We start from the raw sequence: 20,375 nt of genomic DNA on the forward strand, positions 1-20,375 counted from the left end.
CTACCATTCTTCTCTCCCAGAGAAACATGAAGTTTTTATTCATAAGTACAACAATGGCTTCCTTACAATTTGCTCATATAGACATCAATACCATTTTCATTAAATAAAATGGAGAAAATAGATTTTGTTGACATTTCTAAAAAGTCATCGTTTCTGAACATTATGATAAACACTTTCAGACCCTCAACAGTGGTTGAATATTATATCTATTCCTCATCTGTGAAATTTCTGTAGCAGTTTCATTCTTTAGTGCTGAATAGGCTTTCTCTAGATTTCTGTCCTTGGAAATATGAGATTTTCTTTTTACTATTGATGAAAATAGTTAATTTCATGATGACATTGTGTTTGTGAATACTTTGAATCTGTATTCCACATTCAACTTTTATCCATCGAAGCTGACCTTATTTAAACACATTAAACATGTTTAGTTGACCTTAAACAATGTAAGAAAATACATCTGCTTGTGAAGTTTGAGTCTAATCCACTATCAAACTTTTACCTAATGGTTTGAACTGAAAATTAACTTCTTGAATTCTCTTAATAGTTATGAGGCTACTTTTGAAACCCGATTTCAAAAATCGTAATACAGATGTACATACACATAAAGTTACCGAAAAGGTGACTTTTTTCCTTCCATTAAAAAAAGTGGAGAAATTTGGAAAAACTGAAAATGTGCCCATTTCTGGGAATATAGATGGAATTCCTTATCAGCCCCATTTAAAGCTGCCTTCGAGGACGGTATTAAACTTAATTATGAAAGATTACAAATGAGATGATGTGTAATTGGTACCAGCTGCAGTTCGTATTGGAGAGCATAAATACAAATGGAATTACTTATTTATTTTTATTTATTTACTATTCAAATGGCAGTTCTAAAACTGGTAGGGATAAAACTGACTTTATCCTTTTTTTTTCTATTGAGTTTAAAATACTTCTTAAGTGAAGAAATATTTTAGTAGTGGAGACAGATATCCCACTTCATGACTCCTTTTCACCCTAAGAGAACCCAGAGAATGGAGCAACACAAAGCAATTTTCTTTCCTCTAATTAGTAGCTTATTGTTTTTATATAAGAATTGGTAATTCGGGACTAAATTTCAAGAATCTCTATGAAATTTAAAAAAAAAAACAAAAAACACCTAGCTAGCCAGCTACCTGATTTCTTGTCGAGATTCTTCCTTAAACATTAAAAAAGAGGAAAGAGGGGAAAAATGAGTGGCAAAGAAGAGGAGATGGCACCTGGGGAGGGCGGCTGGGCGGTGTGCTTATCAGGGGCGCAGGACCCATGGCGGAGGCAGCGTTCAAGCTCCTTTCCCTTTCATCCTGGTATATTCGGTCCCTTTCTGCTTCTGGTAACTGCAAGAAATTCTGCATAGCCCGAAGGTTTACCAGCAAAGACTGGGATGCAGTCTTGGGGTCCTCTTCCTTCCGGAGGATTTCTGAAAGCAAGCCCTGTAGGAAATAAAAGGCAGAGGGTGAGCCTGCTCCTGTGTGTGCTCCGTCCAGCCAGAGATGATCCTCCCCGCTGCCTTCTCTACTGGGTTTGGAAAGTGAACCGTCAGAGGCATGAATTCTACATGGGAATACATTAGTTGCAACTGAAGTGGTGGAGAAGAGAGCCTCAATTGTATTCTTAATTTTATTAAGCATCTGCTTTACATATAACATAAACTGAAACTGCCTAATTGGACTCCTTCCTTTGAGTAGCTTAACTTGCCATGAAATCTTTCACAGAGAGACGATGGAGGGAAGTTAAGAATAAATGAAATCCTCATAATACAATAGCAGTGAACTGTATAGTTCTCAAGCTGCCTAGACAAAGGCAGTGGAATGCCAACAAGCTCAATATGTAAAGATACAAAGCCATTTCTAGGGCAGTTAAGTAAAACTTTTGAAGAAAATTAACTGTGACCTATCAGGGGAAAAAAAAAAGAAATATTACTAAAGCTTCTCTTAAGGTTTATACTGTATTTTCACAAGCAATATTTAACATACTCCTTAATCTTCAAATCATCAAAGTTAATGACACCAGGTGGCCCTTTCAATTTGCCATTTAAAGGAAACCACAGAGTATCCCAAAGGACTCTAAGTACCATCCTGCTATGCTAATCTACTGGGTAACAGGTTGAATTTTTGAACTTTGGAAACCACAGGTAAAACCTGCAATAACCATTTTCCCACATTGCAAAAATCCATCATAGCATACCCAGGAAAAGAATATTCTCAAGTTCTGTAATTATCAAACTTCTTAGTTAATAAAAATAATTACTAGTGACACAAGAAATTTATAAACCACCAGATAACTTCTCTAAGGAGCCTTTCTTCCCCAAATAATACAGCATTATTTTTCAACGAATTTTTTTTAACTTTTGAAAGGACTTCTTTAAAAAAATGTGGTCATCTTTTGCAATATGCTTAAGGGATAACAAACAACAAAAGTATTGCAAATTTTTTCTGGCCATTTTGTAAGAGCTGAGCAGCCCTTGTCTCTTCAATCTTGTACATAGACTAATACTTGGAATAGTATGTTTTCTTCACTTAGCCAGAAACTTGGTTTCTCATAATATATCTCAGAATAAAATTTCAACAAGATTTCTATATAATTTGCAAATCCACTTTGCAATAACCTTGTAGAAAGTGTCTTATCAAAATGATAGAGCCCAAGGCTATAACATTGAAGGTATTTTTTAAAAAATATATTTTCTTAGAAGTACAAACCTTGTTTTATTTCTAATTCCTAAAGATAATGTACCACCCTGCCTAAATATAACATTTGGGTATAGATAGTATAAAAGCACTGTCCACTTTTAAAATGATTTATAAGCTGGTATTTTAAAATAAAACTTTGACATATTTTGGGAGGCTAAAGAGTTAACTTTAAGGAAATCTCTCAACTGGTCTACTGCAAACAGAACCTAGTAACTGGACGTGAACTTTCAGTTTCACCATAAGAAATGTGAATAAGGAATTGAAGGGCACACGTCCCTGGGGTCATGATACTACAGAGTAGTGCCACAACTCCACATAAGAGCAAAATAGGCAGTTAATTTAACTAAAATTCAAACAGGCAATCACCAGCTATTTAATTTGCACAAGGCCAACTAATTAGATTGACTGTGCTTCTGATATGTCATATTGAAATCAAAACATACAGGTCACAAGGAAAAAAGAAAAAACCCCAATAAGTGTAATAAAATAGCCCTTGCTCAATACCCCTCCCCCTCAAATGTTATGTATTTTTAAATGTGCTTGGCAAAGCAATGAATATCAATGGCACAGAAACAGAGAGAGATGCAAATGTTCTGTAGACATGTCATAAATTCCTTCAGAACAATATTCATTTTTGTCATCTCAACATAATACCTACCACATAAGGGTTTGATATTTATTAAACCTAATAATTGTGTTTATACAGATTGCAAAAAAAAAAAAAAAGGAAAAAAAGACTGCAAATATAATAGAAATGTGAAGAAGATATGCCACCCAGGGGTAAATTCTAATAGGAATTGTTAGCACTCTGGGTGTGCCTTCATTGAAAAGTTATGTGACACTTTGTGAGATGTTTATTTATACTAATACTTTAGTAATTAAAAAAAAATAGATTAGGGCAAAAGGTATCCTGTAAGTATTTAGAATACTTTTCTATTTCAGAAACTTGAAATTAGACATTTTTAAAATCTTAAATAACAAGGTAATAGATCACATATTTCTACTGCCAACGTTTCCCAAAGAAGCAGAAAACTACAGTGAGAAAATCAAACAAATGAAAAAATAAATACTGTTCTCTCAAGTCTTGTTAATGCGAGACAAAGTCATGCTGGTATGACTTAGAGGAGGAGACAGTGTGTCACTGGCGAGGGGATTTAGAAAGTTTTCTACTTACTGTTCGTATTTTGATACTGGCATGCCTTCCCATTTAAGCATGAAAGTATTGCAGGAACAAAGCATTTTATTTCCACTTAAATTAATTGTCCTACTGGAACAAGTACAGTTTTTCTGCCTGGAGTTTGCTGATGGTCTGAAACAATGTTTCAAACCCTGGAACACTCCAAGAGCTCTAAAGTGGCCAGTGTGGACAATCTCCTGTGTTTTAGAAATCTTTTTTTTTTTTTTTTTTGGCCCAGAGCTTTCAATGAGGGGAGTGCCCCCTGGTGGAAATGCTTGAAAATATTGTGCGAAAACATTTGATTAGTGTTAATTAAAAAAAAAAAAAGTCACTTTAGAATACTTCTGGATGCAAAAGGACTATTATCAGAACCCTACTAGCAGGGAATATACATTTTGATCCTATTTAGGTCACTGTTTTTTGAATACTTGCATTTAAGGATTCAAGATATATGTGACGTCCACTTCCCATTTTCTATAGTTGAAAATACAGTACAGACTTGCCAAGCTAAGTCAGGTAATTTGTAGTAACTCCTCATGGTTGACAGAGGAATCTTACCAAAAAACTCCTTCTTCATACTAACAACAACAATAACACCACCAAGAGTATGTAAAGGCCATCATGTACCTTAGTAGTTATCATCAATATTGTGCATATATCATATCATCAATATTATGCATCATAGATGCTCAATAAATCTGCTAAACTAAACAAAATTATTAGCCTATTTCTTGTTCTAAAAAGAACTAGAGGACTTATATCTTATGTAGGAAGTTACCAGCACCTCATGAATATTAATTTTATTGGAAATGAGAAGCTGCCTTTCATTGGGACTTCATATCTTACAAATAATTAGATGTGTGCTCTATATATGAAATTATTCCACATTGTCATTACATAGTGGTTAAGTGAGAATGCTGTTTTTTTCAATTAAAGAATGAATTTACTGAATTTCTAAACCTTTGTTTTTCTACATTCCAACAAGAGTTTACAAGTTATTATGAGTAAAATTCATTAGTAAGTGTAAGAGAAAGAAAAAAAAAACTTCAATAAATATTATCAGTACTTCCAAAAGCTAATTATGAATTCTTTAAAATAGTAGATAAGCAAAAGAGACTGCCAATCCGAACAAAAAGCCTGTCTGGCCTCCCGTTTGTCTCCTCTTTGAACATAATCACTGATTCAAATAGATTTTATCAGCTTCATGGAACTTCAAAGCCCTCAGAAAGAAAATATGATTTTATGAAACCTCCCTCCTAAAAAGAAAATACATAGAAGAGTCTTCAAGCCTACCTATCTCTGTCCCTTGGTGAATTTTTAATCACATGTCCAGGTGAAAGAGTACTTTCAAACTCCGCCCACTCCTTGGGACTCATGCCAAGTTAAGTTATAAGTAGACGCATTTATCTCTGTCCTTAGGTAGGCTAATTGAGAGCTGTCACGTTGGGGTAATAGCACCTTTTTACCTTTTATTCAATAGTGACATGGATAGTGGACTTTTCTTAAATTACACTGTGAAGAATTATAGGAACACAGTAGCAATTTCTGTTATACTTAAGCAGGCAAATTTCTCTCCACCACATAATTTACAGAACTCAAATTCAATAAAACATTACATGATGGTCCATTACTGTTATCAGTTTTGAATAATCCATCTCCATTCTTTATTTTACTGGAAAATAAAGTGTGCCAAAGACCAGAGAAGTAGGAGAAAAGAGGGAAAAAAGCCAGAGTGGGATCACAGTGAAACTCTGTTTTATTTTTTTAAAAAGGGGGATATTAAAGAATGTATTTTCTTGTATCACAACCTTTAAATAGAAATATTACAGAGAGGTGAATTGAAAAGTATCAATACAGAAACTGTGGCAATGACTTTTAGCCATAGGTTTCCATTAAAAAGACATCAAGTAGGCATAACTGTATGAATGACATGCTAAAAGCTGGTGTCTTCAATAGCAATTAAAGAACTTATGCCCATCAATTCAGAAGGAAGGAAATTCCTTAGAACAAGTAATTTTATAAATTTCATCATAAATTTTCAGAAAAGACAGACTTTAAAAAAATAGTTATGTATGAAAGTTTTAAGAGAAGACGATGTTTTAATTTGGGAAACCCTATTAAGATGATGAAAAAATTTTCAATTAAGAGTTGAAACATGAAATCAAAGCTTTTAAAGTTATTCAGAGGTGTCAGTGACTAAAATGATTCTCAATTCATAACCATGCTATTATATTAATATCTCAACATACTGTTTATGGAGTACAATGTCTTTATCCAACTATGTAACTTTACATTTTATGAACATATTTTACATTAATTTTTTTTAAACCTGAAGTTGGAATTGCACATTGTAATAAGTGCACACAAGTGTGTGATGTGTGATTTAACTCTGCAGAGCTCCTCTTCTATACATATGCATTAGCATGTGTATTTTCGTACTCCACACTCACACCATACTCACTCTGCACCTGCTTTTACTGAAATGCATACACTTTGAAATAAACACACTACATGCATTCATATGAATGCATAATCATTAAAATAAATGCAGCTGTGTGTATGTATGCGTGTGTGATTTTTAAGTATGACTGCTGAAAATACATACATGCTTGTGTGTGCAAAAGCTAGCCCCTCCACCAGTGAACACTTAAATATACATAACAAATCACTGCTATTTAAATCAAACAGCTTTCAATACGGCCCAACACCTACTTCTACTGAGAAGGACCAACTACCAAGTTTAAAAACCTAACCCTTTTATAATCCAGGGCTCCAAATAACTTTTTGGTAATTATTTTGTTCTAAATTAACTATTCAAAAATAGGAATCTGTATAATGTTATACCAGATTATCATTCTCTTTTCACCCTTGGAAAAAATAAAATTACTGTTTTTGAATATTAACCACAGAGATAACTATCTTTCAAAGAGATTAATTTGGTATAGCAGGAGAAAATTCTACGTTTCTTCTAATAAATAAGTCCTATAGATATCTGAAAATTTTCAGTGTAAGAACCAAAGGCAAAAAAAAAAAAAAAAATTGGTCAACTTTTCACAATAATAATGGTAACATCACAACCCAGAAGAAAAACCTCAATGATGGAGACTCTCATCTTATCCCAACTCTCCTGGTATCCTTCACCATATAAAATGTTCTTTCCTTCATGCTTTAAGATGCAACTATTTGCTCAATTTTTCAAACTTATCAGTAAATCTATGTCTATAATTTGTGTCCATGTCAATGTTATCTTTGCCTGTGGGTTTTTAATTGAATCCAACAAGCATTACTGGACTTTTATGTAAAGTCCTTTTGTTTTTGGCCCAATACCGAGAATTACTTGTAGTTATATTCATAAAAATAAAAAATACCACCAGAAACAGAAATATCTAAAGAGTTGACTTTTGATTCATTCATTCATTCATTTTATTTAATAATTATCCCCCTCACACACACACTGAATTTAGGTGTCATATGAAATGTTCAAGCTAATATTGAAGTTTTTAAACGGTAAAAATATGGAATTAGGTAAAAACCATACAATTTCAACTTGAAACATAACCATGTGTGGCTGCCCTTTTAAAACTACACCCATGGTGTACAAAAAAAAACAGATGAAGAAACCGAAAACAAACACTGAATTAAAGGCTTTGTCAGGTCTCCTAATGCCCAATCACGTTAAGGCAAGCCAAAAATAAGTCACAGCTGGGATTCTCCTAGGTATGGAAACTCTGCCAACAAGGAATTAATACTAGATTATTTTTGTACCAGTATTTTATTCTTATCATCATATAGTAAGCAAAATAACTTAAATATGAAAGTATGAGTCAGGCCAAAAAACAAAAGCAGATTGACAAAAGGGACAGTGGCAAAACAAGTTGGGAAAAAAAAAAATCTTACGTCTTCAGTCTAATCAAAGTTACCCGCTCTTCTAGTTTTGTAGTGTGCCTTGGACAAAAATAAACACTATATGTATCATACCAGTTTCCAAACAAAGAAAGAGGCCTCTCATGCACAGTTTAATAAAATCAATTTGTTTAGGGCTTCTCAAGTGTTTTTCTTATGACGTCTCCTATCACATATCGCCTTTCCTCTATGTCCCTCTAAATATGGTCTACACTAACGGCTCCACAGGAATTCTCGCAGGACGATACGGGTGTAAAACCCTAGGGATATACACAGATCTCAATGGGAAGTCTAAAAATGGGTCTGCAAACGAAGGTCTGTAGACTGCCCCTACCTCACTGCCTGTTCTGTGGGTAGTCTGACTGAAAACACCACCCTACCCACACCCATTCATTATCTCCTGCTGCTTGTCACTCTACCATGTGGGAGAGATTTCATGGCCCCCAAAGCCTAAAATATTTATTATTGGGCCTCTTAAAGATAATAGTGTGCTGATCTCTAGCCTCAAGAATGAGGTTTGGAAGAACAATGACATAACCTGAGGGAGAACAAAGCTAAGAAGCATTTTATACTAATAAGTCATTATTTTCTTTCAAAATGGCTGCTTAGAAATCCATGCCAGAAATTGCTTTTGAGCTCCCAAGTGTCAAAAAAAAAAAAATTGTAGAAGAACTTCCATAAAGCACATTTATACACTGAAGTCTGATATGAGTGGAAACACAGAAAAAAACATTATGCTATAATCTTGGAATCCTACCCCTGACCTCAACCAAGTCATGAAACTTTCCTTAATAAATAATAGTGTATGATTCTGCTATATAAAACATGCCGAATACCCCCTTTAGAGATATTTCTGATACTTAATTTATTTTTTCAAGGCCTCTGACTACAGATCAATCTGTTCATCGCTTTCCCTTGATAGAGGGGCTATAGCGTAGGGAAAGGAGTGATAAAAACTAGGTACCACCAGGAACAAGCAATATGATCACATCTTAAAGAGAAAGAGTTACTGTAGAGTACAAGAATAAACATTAGCATAGATGAGATTAAAGAAAGGAGAGAGGGGAAGGAGAGAGCAGAGCCATGTACAGACAGAAGGGAACTGACCTGAGTTCTGTTAAAAGCCACACGTGCAAACACTGCCTGGGAGATTCCTGCTCGTTTCAGTTCATCACGAACCCACTGGTAGATTTCGGAAGACACCTCTGTGTTGGTTGAAACCTGTTGCTCCAAAGGCTTATTCATAGATCTACTGACAGGGGGAGGGTGGTTCAAGTACTGTTGGTTTAAGGACTGCTGGGCTAATAGTCTATTCACTGCATACTGCTGATTCAGTAGCTGGGCCATCACCAGCTGCTGGTTGACCAGCTGAGGACTGATAGGCGTTGATACCAGCCCAGGGTGCAGGTTTGGAAGAGGGGTCCGGACAGAGGGCTGGCTGCCATGGGAGAGCTGTGCGGGGGACGGAGGCTGCTCAGCTGTGTTCCCTGGGACCGGCTGCTGGCCAAAGTTGACATGGTTGGCACCTTGCTGGGACAGCTCAGAAAGACTATCCATTTCGACTAAAGTGGACAAAAAATTAAAAATTATGTTCAGCCAACAATGTTGTGTAAATTGATAGGAATTTCTGATCGTTTCCTCAATTAAAAACCAAAAGACAGTAGACACAAGGTACAATGAAGAGTCAATAAAACCAAAACAATTTCAAGACAGGACTCACCAGGCTTCATCTTGGTTTTCCTCTTCTGAGCAATCCTACAGACTGAAAGTGGGACGACACTCCTGGTCTCCATTTTTTAAGTGTGATTTATATTTAAGGCATAAAACCTACTATATCCAAATTCTTGGTAACTAGTTTTAGGGTCAAACTGTTACTCATTCTCATTTATTATCCCAAGAAGGCTTATAAGCAATGATGTTTATATTAAAATGACTTCTAGAAGAATATCATTTGCTTAATGGCAAACTAGAAACAGTGAGCCACGCTAAGAAAATAAGCTTCTGGTTAACAAGCAACTAGAGAAAAGAAATTTACAAATATTTTCTTGTGTTATATATTAACCTTAGTAGTTTAGGCAAAAGGTGTGAAAGGAAAAAAAAAAAGATGACATAAAATATTTCCTATGTTCAATTTTTATGTAGCAGTGAGTATAAAGAAGTGGTTGGTACTATAAAGACGTAAAAAAAAAAATGGGCATAACAACAATAATAACTGAGCACTGTTCTGAGTATCTTCTGTGGCTTGTTTCAGTTAGTTCTAACCAACACAGACAGGAGGTTTATCTGCAAGTATTTCTTAGAATGAAGCAAGTGATGTACCATGTTAACAACATGGTACCTCCAGTGTTGCTAAGACCCAAATGTTTTCGCGAGAAGCTATGGCTATCACCAGACACTACAGATAATTCTGCACGGAAGGAGCAGGGAGTCATTCTGGGACAGCAGTGATGCTGCCACAATTCTGCAATTTATTTCCACCTGCCCAGGTCGAATCCTTCTCCCTTAGCTAGATCCCACGTGTGGACCGGCTGAGTATCAGATCTAAGTGCATCAAATTTTTTGCTGCTACAGGGAGGAGATTGGTTTGATGCTCTGGTCTGGAAAGGTTAAGCATGGAGCTCTATGTAAATAGGCAAAAGTCTTTCCAAATTTACCTCATACTTCCCTTTATATACTCTATTTGGATTTTAATCATCATTTCTCTTTTCATTAAATATGCAGGTTTTACATTTAGATGAACTTATCATGTAGCTATCGTCACTGATATATGTAAAATATAACTAAGAATTTGGGAAGAAACCGTCAGTTTCTATCAGTGATATCAGCCCAAGTGTGCCATTCAGAGATAATAGTAATTCAAGCAATTATTCCAAAAATGATGCATTGTCTTCATTACAGCCCTAAGCTATAAAAGGCAAAGAATCTGTTTTGGTAGATGGATGGCTTTTCTTCAAATATTAAAAGCTAAAACATGCTCAAAATTTGGGTTCTCTTGTCTCTTAAAATCTTTAGGAAAAGTTATTATTGTTGCTATTATTAAATGAATGTAAAGGAGATAAACAGAAATAGATTTAAAACAGGGCATAATGCTATGCATATTAAACATCCGATTCTTTATTACTTTAAAATACATTATTTGGAAGGTACAGCTATGTGAAAGAAAGCAGTAACAGAAAATTAAAACATTACCCTTAATCACAGCGTTTGCAATTGTGAACACTACTAACAAACTTGATCTGGGGAAATTGCCACAATCTAAACGTTAAGCTACAGGACACAACCTTTACCTGTCATTTCACATTGCAGGTAAATTTCCTGCATAATAGATACTGAACTAGAGTTACGTGATAGGATAAAATGTTACCCTGGAATTTTAGTTTGGAAATGATGCAATGGTTGTTCTACTATAGATGATGGAGAGGGATGCCTGCCAAAGTGCCTGCTGGGGTGGGGGGCAAGCTATAAAAGTGACTTGATTTCAATTATGGAAACTAGTTATTAATTAATACAGTTTAGTTTCCTTAAAATTTAGGTGCAAAAACAGGCTCATCCTCTTTCTCTCAAATAAAAACAAAAAGCCTAAAAGCACGACTTACTTCTCAGAGAAATCACAGCTAATATTAGTTATTCAAGGCCTGGTTAGGTCTTCACTGAGATGTTAAAAAATGACAGCTCCCCTCCTCACGCCTCGATTTCCTGCATGTCTGACAACCAAGTCAGTTTGGCTGATTTAAACACAAACATTTATTGAATTTAATTATCTCATTATACTCATACCCACTCCCCACCCCCAAAGAAACATTCTAAATTGATCTCTAATTGGGCAATCAAAAGACCTGGCTTTAGATGTGACTTTGATAAACCCCCAAATGACACATAATGGTATGTAGCCACCGCTGCAACCATTTTTTTTGCTTACCCATCATATCTTTTGTCTTCTTGAAATGTTTGTACCACCTTCCAAATTCTTGACATTTTGCTGCTGAGACATTTGCATAGTAAGTGCTGTTCACAATGGAAGAAATCATACTCTGCATGAAGAGGGGGGGAGAACATTTGTAATACATAGCAGCACAAGAGGCAACACAGCATTGTGGAAACTGTATTTTTTTTAAATCAACTGAATACCAATACATTTTTGTTTTACACCTTAGCCTAAAGCTTCAACTTCTTAAAATTCATTAACTAGACCATCAAATGCTTATTTAAGTAGCAAGCAACAGCCCACTGAGACCCGTATAAAGCTATCAAACCCACAGACTCTTCTCCAGGATTATTTATCCAAACTCCATTAATATCATCTATTCCTAGCCTGACAAACATTCATCGATTCCAATAAATTTAAAGACATGAAGACAACAGTATTTTTGCAATTCATAAGTACATGATACTTTGCGATGGAATGACTGGACTCTACACCCTTACTACTCAAAGTATGATCCAGGGACCAGCCATATGGGCATCACCTAGATACTTGTTAGAAATGTTGGATTTTGTGCCCTACCCCAGCACTTGCATTTTACCAAGATCCACAAGGGATTTGCAAGCACATTAAAATCTGAGAAACACTGCTTGTACTTTCACTTCTATTATTTGTAGTTCAATTGGAGGTGCACTAACACTGTTCAAAGGTTAACACTGATCACATTCAAGAAAAACTATTCAAAGAGATTCTCTATCAGAAGGGGGGAAAATATTCTGCAATCTTTGTGGCTGGCTTTATCTATAGTAAAGCTTGAGTTCTAAATTTCAACCATGGTAAATTTTTTTAAATACATACATCTCAGATTTATTACATTTCTCTAGGAAGATGAAAATACACATATTTTCTCATATTTTTATACTGCTTTTAACAAAACCCTAGAATCAGAGTTAACCATTTAACATGTAAAAATAAAGACAATAATTTTAATGTACTATGAGGAGTTTTTTTTTAACTCATTTTTAATAAAGAGAAGTGTTTTCTTTCCAGAAAATTTCAGTTATGGTAATTTTAGTGACTTAATTCCATGATCTTTTAAGCTAGAATGCCCATATTCGCCAGTAGCATCTAAATTAATTTTCTATTAAGTCTTAAGAATGAGCCTCTGCAGCACCAATCCATCCCTCACCCCAATGAGTAGAAACATGAGAACATACATTTCAGATTGCAGCTGGTCTACAGGGAAATGGTTTACAGAAGGCAGCATTGTTCGGGAGAGAGTGAACAACCAGAAAAGCCAGTTTGGGGACAAAAGTATTTTTATATCATTATCGTCTTTAAGCTACTTCTAATGTAAAGCTCTTTGGGTTATTAATTCTCCTGACATCCATTATCAGTGTTAATTTTGTAGCATGCACACATTTCCGTAATGTGTAAATCTGGGGGAATCTCTAAAGAACTTGGATTGATGGATAAGCTAGAGTTGTATTATTTATGTAAAAAACGGCTATCTCTACTAAGAGGCACTGTGATGATATCTTTTTTTTTGACACTTTCTACTTTATAGTCATTTTCACATTTTATTTCTCTAAGAAGACATTCTTAATGTGCTCATGATGCTCTGCCATTAATCCAATAGCTTGCAATTTCACTAAGAGCCTCCCACAGTCCACAGTGCAAAAAAGACACTTAGCAAGGTTGCCAAAACCAGAGCCAGAAGATTACCTGATCCAGTTAACAATCAGTCAGCTTCAATCTCACTTACTCTATGGTAATAATGGATCAATAAAGCCAGACACTAATAAAACTACTGAGATCACTGATGGATTACGGTGATTCTGCAAATGGATGACAGTTGATGCTCTTCCACTTTGGTCTAATTCTTTCAAAATTATTAACTCTTTATCTAGACATTCTGACAGATGCTTATATGTTAATACAAGTTTTAGACATAGTTCATATCTTAATTTTTAGAAGTGTATGGAATATCTAAGTTTTGCTAACGTTTCTGACAAATATCAAATCTATTTCAACTTCCCAATAGTCTGATAAATGAAATTTGCTCTTTGATGCACACTTACTATGTGCCTGGCTGGTACTAAGGATTTGAAGATGGATAAAATAGAGTCTCTGCATACAAAAATGTTATCACGTATTGGGAAGAGAGATAATGTAAACCAGTCATTTCAATTCAACATGATTCAGTGCACCAACAGTGGAAAATATATGGAGTGAAGGGAGGGGAAGAATCCATAATGTTTGAAAAACTCTGAAATATTTTATAAAGCTAGATCCTATATGTAATAACATTATGTCCTTCATTAATATCTACATTGGGAAAATAACATCCAAATGCACAGCATCAGCGAAGCCCTTGTTCGAGCCTAAGTTGGTAGGCTATGTCCTTAAGTGATTTTTCTGGATGTCTCTACTTTGTCAAGTGATGTGTGCTTAGGAAACTCTGAATAATACAAATATTAATTCATATTAATGTTATATGTATTAATATTAAATGTCACTTAGGGCATAAATCAAGAGTCTAATCCACAGGTTATAATGCACACCAAAGCAACTTTTTGGAATTTCTTTTGTGCTTTTGCAGGACTGGGAAATATTTTATAATTCAGGTAATTTGGGGCCATCTCTCTTTTCATCAGAACAACATGAAGCAATCTGTATGATTAAACCACTCTGACAGCTACTTATGAAGCGCTCCTTCTTGGTGGCAAAATCCCAACTGCAAGCTTAGATGTGGCACCTGAGTACACAGGTGCCTTTCAGCAGCATAGAAGAGACACTGCAGAACATTGTGGTGCACATGGGTATTTGAAATATCATATCCAATACTGTCATGTTAAATCTGAAAAAATCAGGAACACCAATTGTTTTGGTGATATAAATTACAAAGTGAAGACTGGTAATATATTTTACGTGGTAGGATGTATACAGGTAGACCAAGTTCCGTGTTTTAAATGAGAAAGCCTTGGGACTCTTATGCCAATCCAAGGCGACACTGGTTTAAAAAGACTCTGCAAAGCAGGGCTGGGGTTCCATATTACTTTCCAGCCCAATGCCTGGCATATATTAAATATACATCGAATGTTCATCTGATGAAATGAAATAGCAATAAATCTGCACTCAAGTGCAAGATGTGTCACACACTGGAAGTGTGACCTTGTGTCAATTAATTGACATTTCTATCACAATTCTCCATACTAAATGGGGATGGTGGTAGTATTCATCTCACGGGGTTGTTTTGAAAATCCATTCTATACGGGCATTTTTCCCCATTCATTTAACACGTGTTTAGTGACCTCCTACTATGTGTCAAGCATGGAGCAAGTCACTAGGAAAGTAATGGCTTGAAGAGACATACTATCTATACTTGGACAGACAATAAATAAAATAATGGAAGTGATGCAATTAGCACAGAGCCTGGAACATATCAAGCATGAACTTACGAGATGTTAATTACTATGACAACCCTCTACCTCCTCCTCCTCCTTTTGGGGCTTTTATTATATGATCACAGAGATCAGTCAACTATGCTTTAAATAACAGAGAAGTATCACATAAAATTTTTGAGATGATGTATTTTAAGTCAAATACATTTTCCTAGGAAGACTGAAGAATGCACTAATTAAACTATTAACAAGTCCAGCCAGTGGATAACAAGGGAAAACACCAAGGGAAAAGCATTTCTATTTGTTTCAATATTCCCATCTGGTAATGTTTTCTGAAGCTAGCCCGAATCTGGTAGCTGACATCAGGAAAACATGTACCACTCCTGACTCTTCTACACCTGTGTTGTCTCCCATCTCTGGCTAGCAGTGGCTCATCCTGCAGCATATATTGTGAGTATCTCTGCTCCTGAGAAGCCCTTCTAATACAGAACCCACTGTGTTGTTTATTTTCCACTAGGCCCTGAGCCTTAGGTCTTTCCTCAACATAGCCTGGATTCATCATGGGGTTGGGCTCTATTAGGTGATCATTAAAGGGTCACTGAAATAAGTCATTCCTGAAGGTCTTCAGGACACCCCCTCTTTTTTTTCCCCCTAAATTCAAAGGTAATGTCAGCTTGTCACATGAACCTTTAGAATCCATCACTTGCAGCTGTCACAAAAGAAATCATAATTTCAAGAACCATTATTCATTAATTTGCAAGAGATCCCTTCCCAGGTTTTTCAAAATACATCCACACAGATGTCTCGGAAGTTGCAGCGCTCCGTGGTTATGTTATTCCAGTTCTCTCTCAGTGTCTATTTATATGAGCTTTCCAAAGCACTTTGAAAAAGACACAACTTGTATGGCAAGTTTCCTTTTCAGTGGCCAGTATGTATAAAAAAACATCCATGTTCCAGGCAAAAAAATAGTCCAAGTGGCAAAACTCAGGTGGTAGAAATTCCAAGTTCAAATGCTACACAGTACACCAACCAATAAATAGGCCACAGCTTCCAGTGTTGGGAAATACAATTTGGAAGTTGGCAGAAATTGGCTATGGGTCTCATAACCCCAGTGTGACACAATATTCTCATCCTAGGAGCCAAGTTGTAAGCTTTTCTAAGATCCATAAAGCACATGTCTACTCCCTATGAGGAGCTTCGGTTCTTTCTGCGAGTCTGCTGAAGTTCCGATCTGAAAGAATGCCATCTTCACAGAAACCCCAGTCCTCTAGAATGATACCATCTGCCGCAGGCTAAGCTTCCTTTTCAGCCAAATACATTATTTATAACCTTTCTAATTGTGAAAAGGTAAGGGTGGAATTTTTCTAAAGCCTGACTTTCATATAGTTAGAACATTCTGAACCTTTACTCTAAAATCTGCAGGCCTCTCAATTTGAAAAACAAAACAAAACATAACAAAAAAAAACCATGAGGAATTAGTTGAGGTTATATAATTTTTCCAAATGTTATATTCTTTCAAACCCCTGCTAGAAGATCATACACACTGATGGTATATAAGTATAACATACTCAGAAAAAGAAGATATATATATATATATATATATATATATATATATATATATATATATATTTTTTTTTTTTAATTTGGTCATCTTAGTAGCCAACGGATAGGATCTGGTGAGGTAAGGCCTTCTCAAAAAAAATGATTCATCAACGAGAGAAAGGCAGTGATCTGATCACCCTTAAAATTGCTTTGTTGTGCCTTTAACAACAACCAAAAAAACCCACCCCAAAACAATGCTAATCAGGTTATTCAATCATTTAAACCAAAACTGTTCATGCTTTTCTGCCAAATCAACCAACCACAGCAAAATCTGTTATCTCTGATTGCTCAGCTTCCAGTCAAAAAACAGTTAACCCCCACTATACCAAAAGTTTTCTGAAATACCCTCAGAGCCCCACATGCTCATAGAGAATAAAGAGAAAGCCATGCCATGCTTAAAGGGTAACAGGAGTGCTGCACCGTATTTGCATATTACAATATACTCTTAATAAACTAAACAGCCTGTACCGGAAGCCAGCAGCTCCCTGGCATTTCATGTGATCTCCATACTGGCTTTTTGCATACTTTTTTTTTTTAAACAGGACTGTGATATCAGGATCAAAACTTACCCAGGACTTGCAGATGGGTTAACTGAGGTGGGAGGAGGCAGAAACAGCAACCTACAAGATGGTGGTTCACCCATGTTTAAAGCTTTCGGCTCCCTCAGCAGAGAGGGCAAGGGCTACAACATCTTATTTACACAATTATCTAAATACGATTAAACAGCTGATGGACAAATATTAAACTGGAAAATGTATAGTCATTTCAGCTTAATGTAATCCTCTTTCTGTAAACACCCAAGATGATTTTTTTCAACCAGAACAGTCCTGACATCTCATAAGCCTAAGGGTGAATAGCAAGAGATTGTTTTTGATAGTTATAAATATTCAAAAGACATGCAGACCATCTGCTTTCATAATACAGGTAAAGCAAGACTGAAATGGTGACTGCTGTATAAAAATGATTCTTTTAACAAAGTCTTCCTCTCCTCGAAAACTATAAAGACAGATGTCAAAAACTGTTTACACAGAGCAATCAGGAGCGTGCAAAATGTAATATTCCTTTTATACACAGTGCTTGCTAAAGAGATTTTTTTTTTCTTTTTCTTCCCATCTGTGTGTTGCAACACATTTCTACAAGTTAAAAACATTTTTTTCAAACAGAGATCTCATGAATACCCAAAAACATGCTATCTGGCTTCTGAATGCTAATTAATTTCAACTAAGGAATCTGAATATCTTTTTCTGTAGGAAGGAATGTATGTTTTGAATTGGAATACTCTGGAGAGACAGCAAGGGGAATAATCTTGCACAGGTTTAATTCTATAAGGCAAATTTCACGGTTACACCTTGTCTATAATATGTATGTTATGCCCATGTTTTAGATGAAAACACATCATTGCTAATGTTTTTGGCATAAAGTCTAAAAAAATTGTTTTCTGAAATAAATGCCCACATATGCAAAATGTATATTAAAAAAAAACCCTTTAATTTCTCAGTCTACGCAGAGTGATGTATAAAGCCTCAGAGTTAATTTTCATGGCTGGAACACTAATCTTGACAGTAACCTTTTAATGTATTGTATTAATGGTACAGAGGCATTAAGCACCTTTTTATAATTTTCAATAAAATGAGCATTTACTGAGCAATCTGTCAAACTACTGGCTTTTCATTATTTTATATTTTCATTTTATCAGAGTTTCAACTTTATACAGTCCAATCACCCTATTTGTGCATGTCCTGTTTAACCTGTGGTCTGAATTTCCACAGTTGTTTTTTTATATGCCTGTGGTAAACTGAAAAGTCAAATGTTAACTTTGACTCCACATTCAAACACGATTGAATCAACTCCATACTCAAATACAATTTTAATAGATTCCCTGTAAATAAGGTTTGCTTTTAATCCCAAGGGATATCAAATACCACAAACAAGTCCTAAAAAAGGTCTCGCCTGAGATACTGACATGGAATGAATCTGTTGGAAATTAACAGGTAGTCCCCTTCTGGTGTGTGGGGGTGGGAAGACAGGAAATGGGCTTCAATTTAGGAAAGCAGGATTTCTAAGTGTAATATTCTATTTGTGCTTTTTAGCTTCTGTTCCCCAAATCTCTCCCCCTGGATCCTCTATTGCTTTTTAAGCAATTCTCTTGGGAGATACAACTGGGGTACATTCGGAATTTCAATTTATTGAAAAGAGACTAATCACTTGTGAATTTTACTTAAACTCCAGTAGTTGTAGTTATGACTCTTGCCATTTTGATCAATCCTGAAAACAGCATCTCAAATAAAGTAACCAACCCTAATATACTGTTAAAAATGAAAACTCAAGTACAAAGCTCTAAAGGAATACAAAAAAAGAACACACCCAATTCTGTTTTAATTTTCCTAATACATTTCATAAAGACGAAACTATGATCATTTATAAGCATGGAAATTTTATTTAATTCACACCCAATTCATAACTTTTAAAGAAAATGTTGGTTTACAGTTCATATGGTTCTTCCATATAATTTTATATAATGCCCAGATGATATATTTTGACCAGAGTCTCTATTCCATCCTTTTATATAAAGTACCTATCTAAATCTTTCTTACTATATGGAAACCTTCTTACTCAAATCAATTGAATATGTAAATAAAGAACTTGATATAAAATACTTGTTAGAAGGTATGTTACTATTAAGACCGTATCACATTTCAAATTAACTGCACACAGAGGTTATAACATAAAGGGAAATGAACTAAATAATCTCCAATATCTACTAGATAAATATAAATCAATATCGACTTTGGATTAGGACATTAAAATAAATATTAATCTGGCTTCATCTCTATAAATATTATGGAAATCCTTCACAGTCTAGGAAAATGCCATTCTCTGGTAATCATCTCTTCAAGAGTTAGAGCAAGGGGCTGGGAATATAGCTCAGTTGGTAGAGTGCTTGCCTCATATGCCCAAGGTCCCAGGTTCAATCCCCAGCACCATAATTTAAAAAAAAAAAGAGTCACAGCAAAATAGTAAAAAAAATGTTGGGTTGGGTTGCACATCATGAAATAAAGAGCCTGTCCATAGCTGTTTGGGCTGGTGCTTGCGCACATGAGTGGACACCCCGAGTCCCTAAGGCCCCTTTTTTGGAATGGCTGAACAGTTATCTACCGCTGCAGTTCTCTCTAAATTCAGGTGATTCTGGACCTTTATACAGCTGATTTTTAAAACACTATATGTTTATAACCATAAATGGAGTTACCAATGCCAAACGTGGACTTTGGAACATTAAAACTGAAAATGGACATTGACAGTAAATATGGGTGATACTGACTGTTAACATTTCCATGTTGGCAGCTTTGTCTATAAATCATTTGGGTCTGTTATTGAAATCTTTCCTCTTTGTTTTTCACTTAAATATGAGGGAAAAATACACAAATGGAAGTGACAGTTAAAAAAAATGCATGGGTCTCAAAAGTAACACAACTGAGGCAAAATGAAAATTTTGCCTGAAATACATGTTCAACTGTGAAAGAAATTTTTTAAATGTGTGCCGAGATGCTAGAAATATTGTCAAAGCTTGTGCTTAACCGTGATGTGTAACTATGTCCTTTGTAGCATTTTTCAAATCTCTGGGTCCCCTGTACCTCTAAGACAACTGTTCGTTCTGCTGA

At 35.4% G+C, this 20,375-nt stretch overlaps 1 protein-coding gene across 10 annotated transcripts in view; it reads right to left on the reverse strand.

Moving 5' to 3' along the window:
- Nucleotides 1–20,375, reverse strand: part of Satb1 (SATB homeobox 1) — a 95,609-nt gene that overhangs the window by 36,856 nt on the left and 38,378 nt on the right. For all 10 annotated transcript variants that reach the window (XM_046422701.2, XM_046422702.2, XM_058572207.1 and 7 more), the window contains 3 exons: nucleotides 11,708–11,819; nucleotides 8,896–9,350; nucleotides 1,239–1,451 (listed from right to left, as the gene is read on the reverse strand). In XM_046422701.2, coding sequence (XP_046278657.1) covers nucleotides 1,239–1,451; nucleotides 8,896–9,350; nucleotides 11,708–11,819 — 780 coding nt within the window. The remainder of the gene's footprint in view (nucleotides 1–1,238; nucleotides 1,452–8,895; nucleotides 9,351–11,707; nucleotides 11,820–20,375) is intronic.

Source organism: Marmota monax, unplaced genomic scaffold, assembly GCF_021218885.2.
Source record: "Marmota monax isolate L192 unplaced genomic scaffold, Marmota_monax_Labrador192_F-V1.1 WCK01_AAM20220418_F8-fsc00278, whole genome shotgun sequence".
In the NCBI taxonomy this organism is placed as follows: domain Eukaryota; kingdom Metazoa; phylum Chordata; class Mammalia; order Rodentia; family Sciuridae; genus Marmota; species Marmota monax.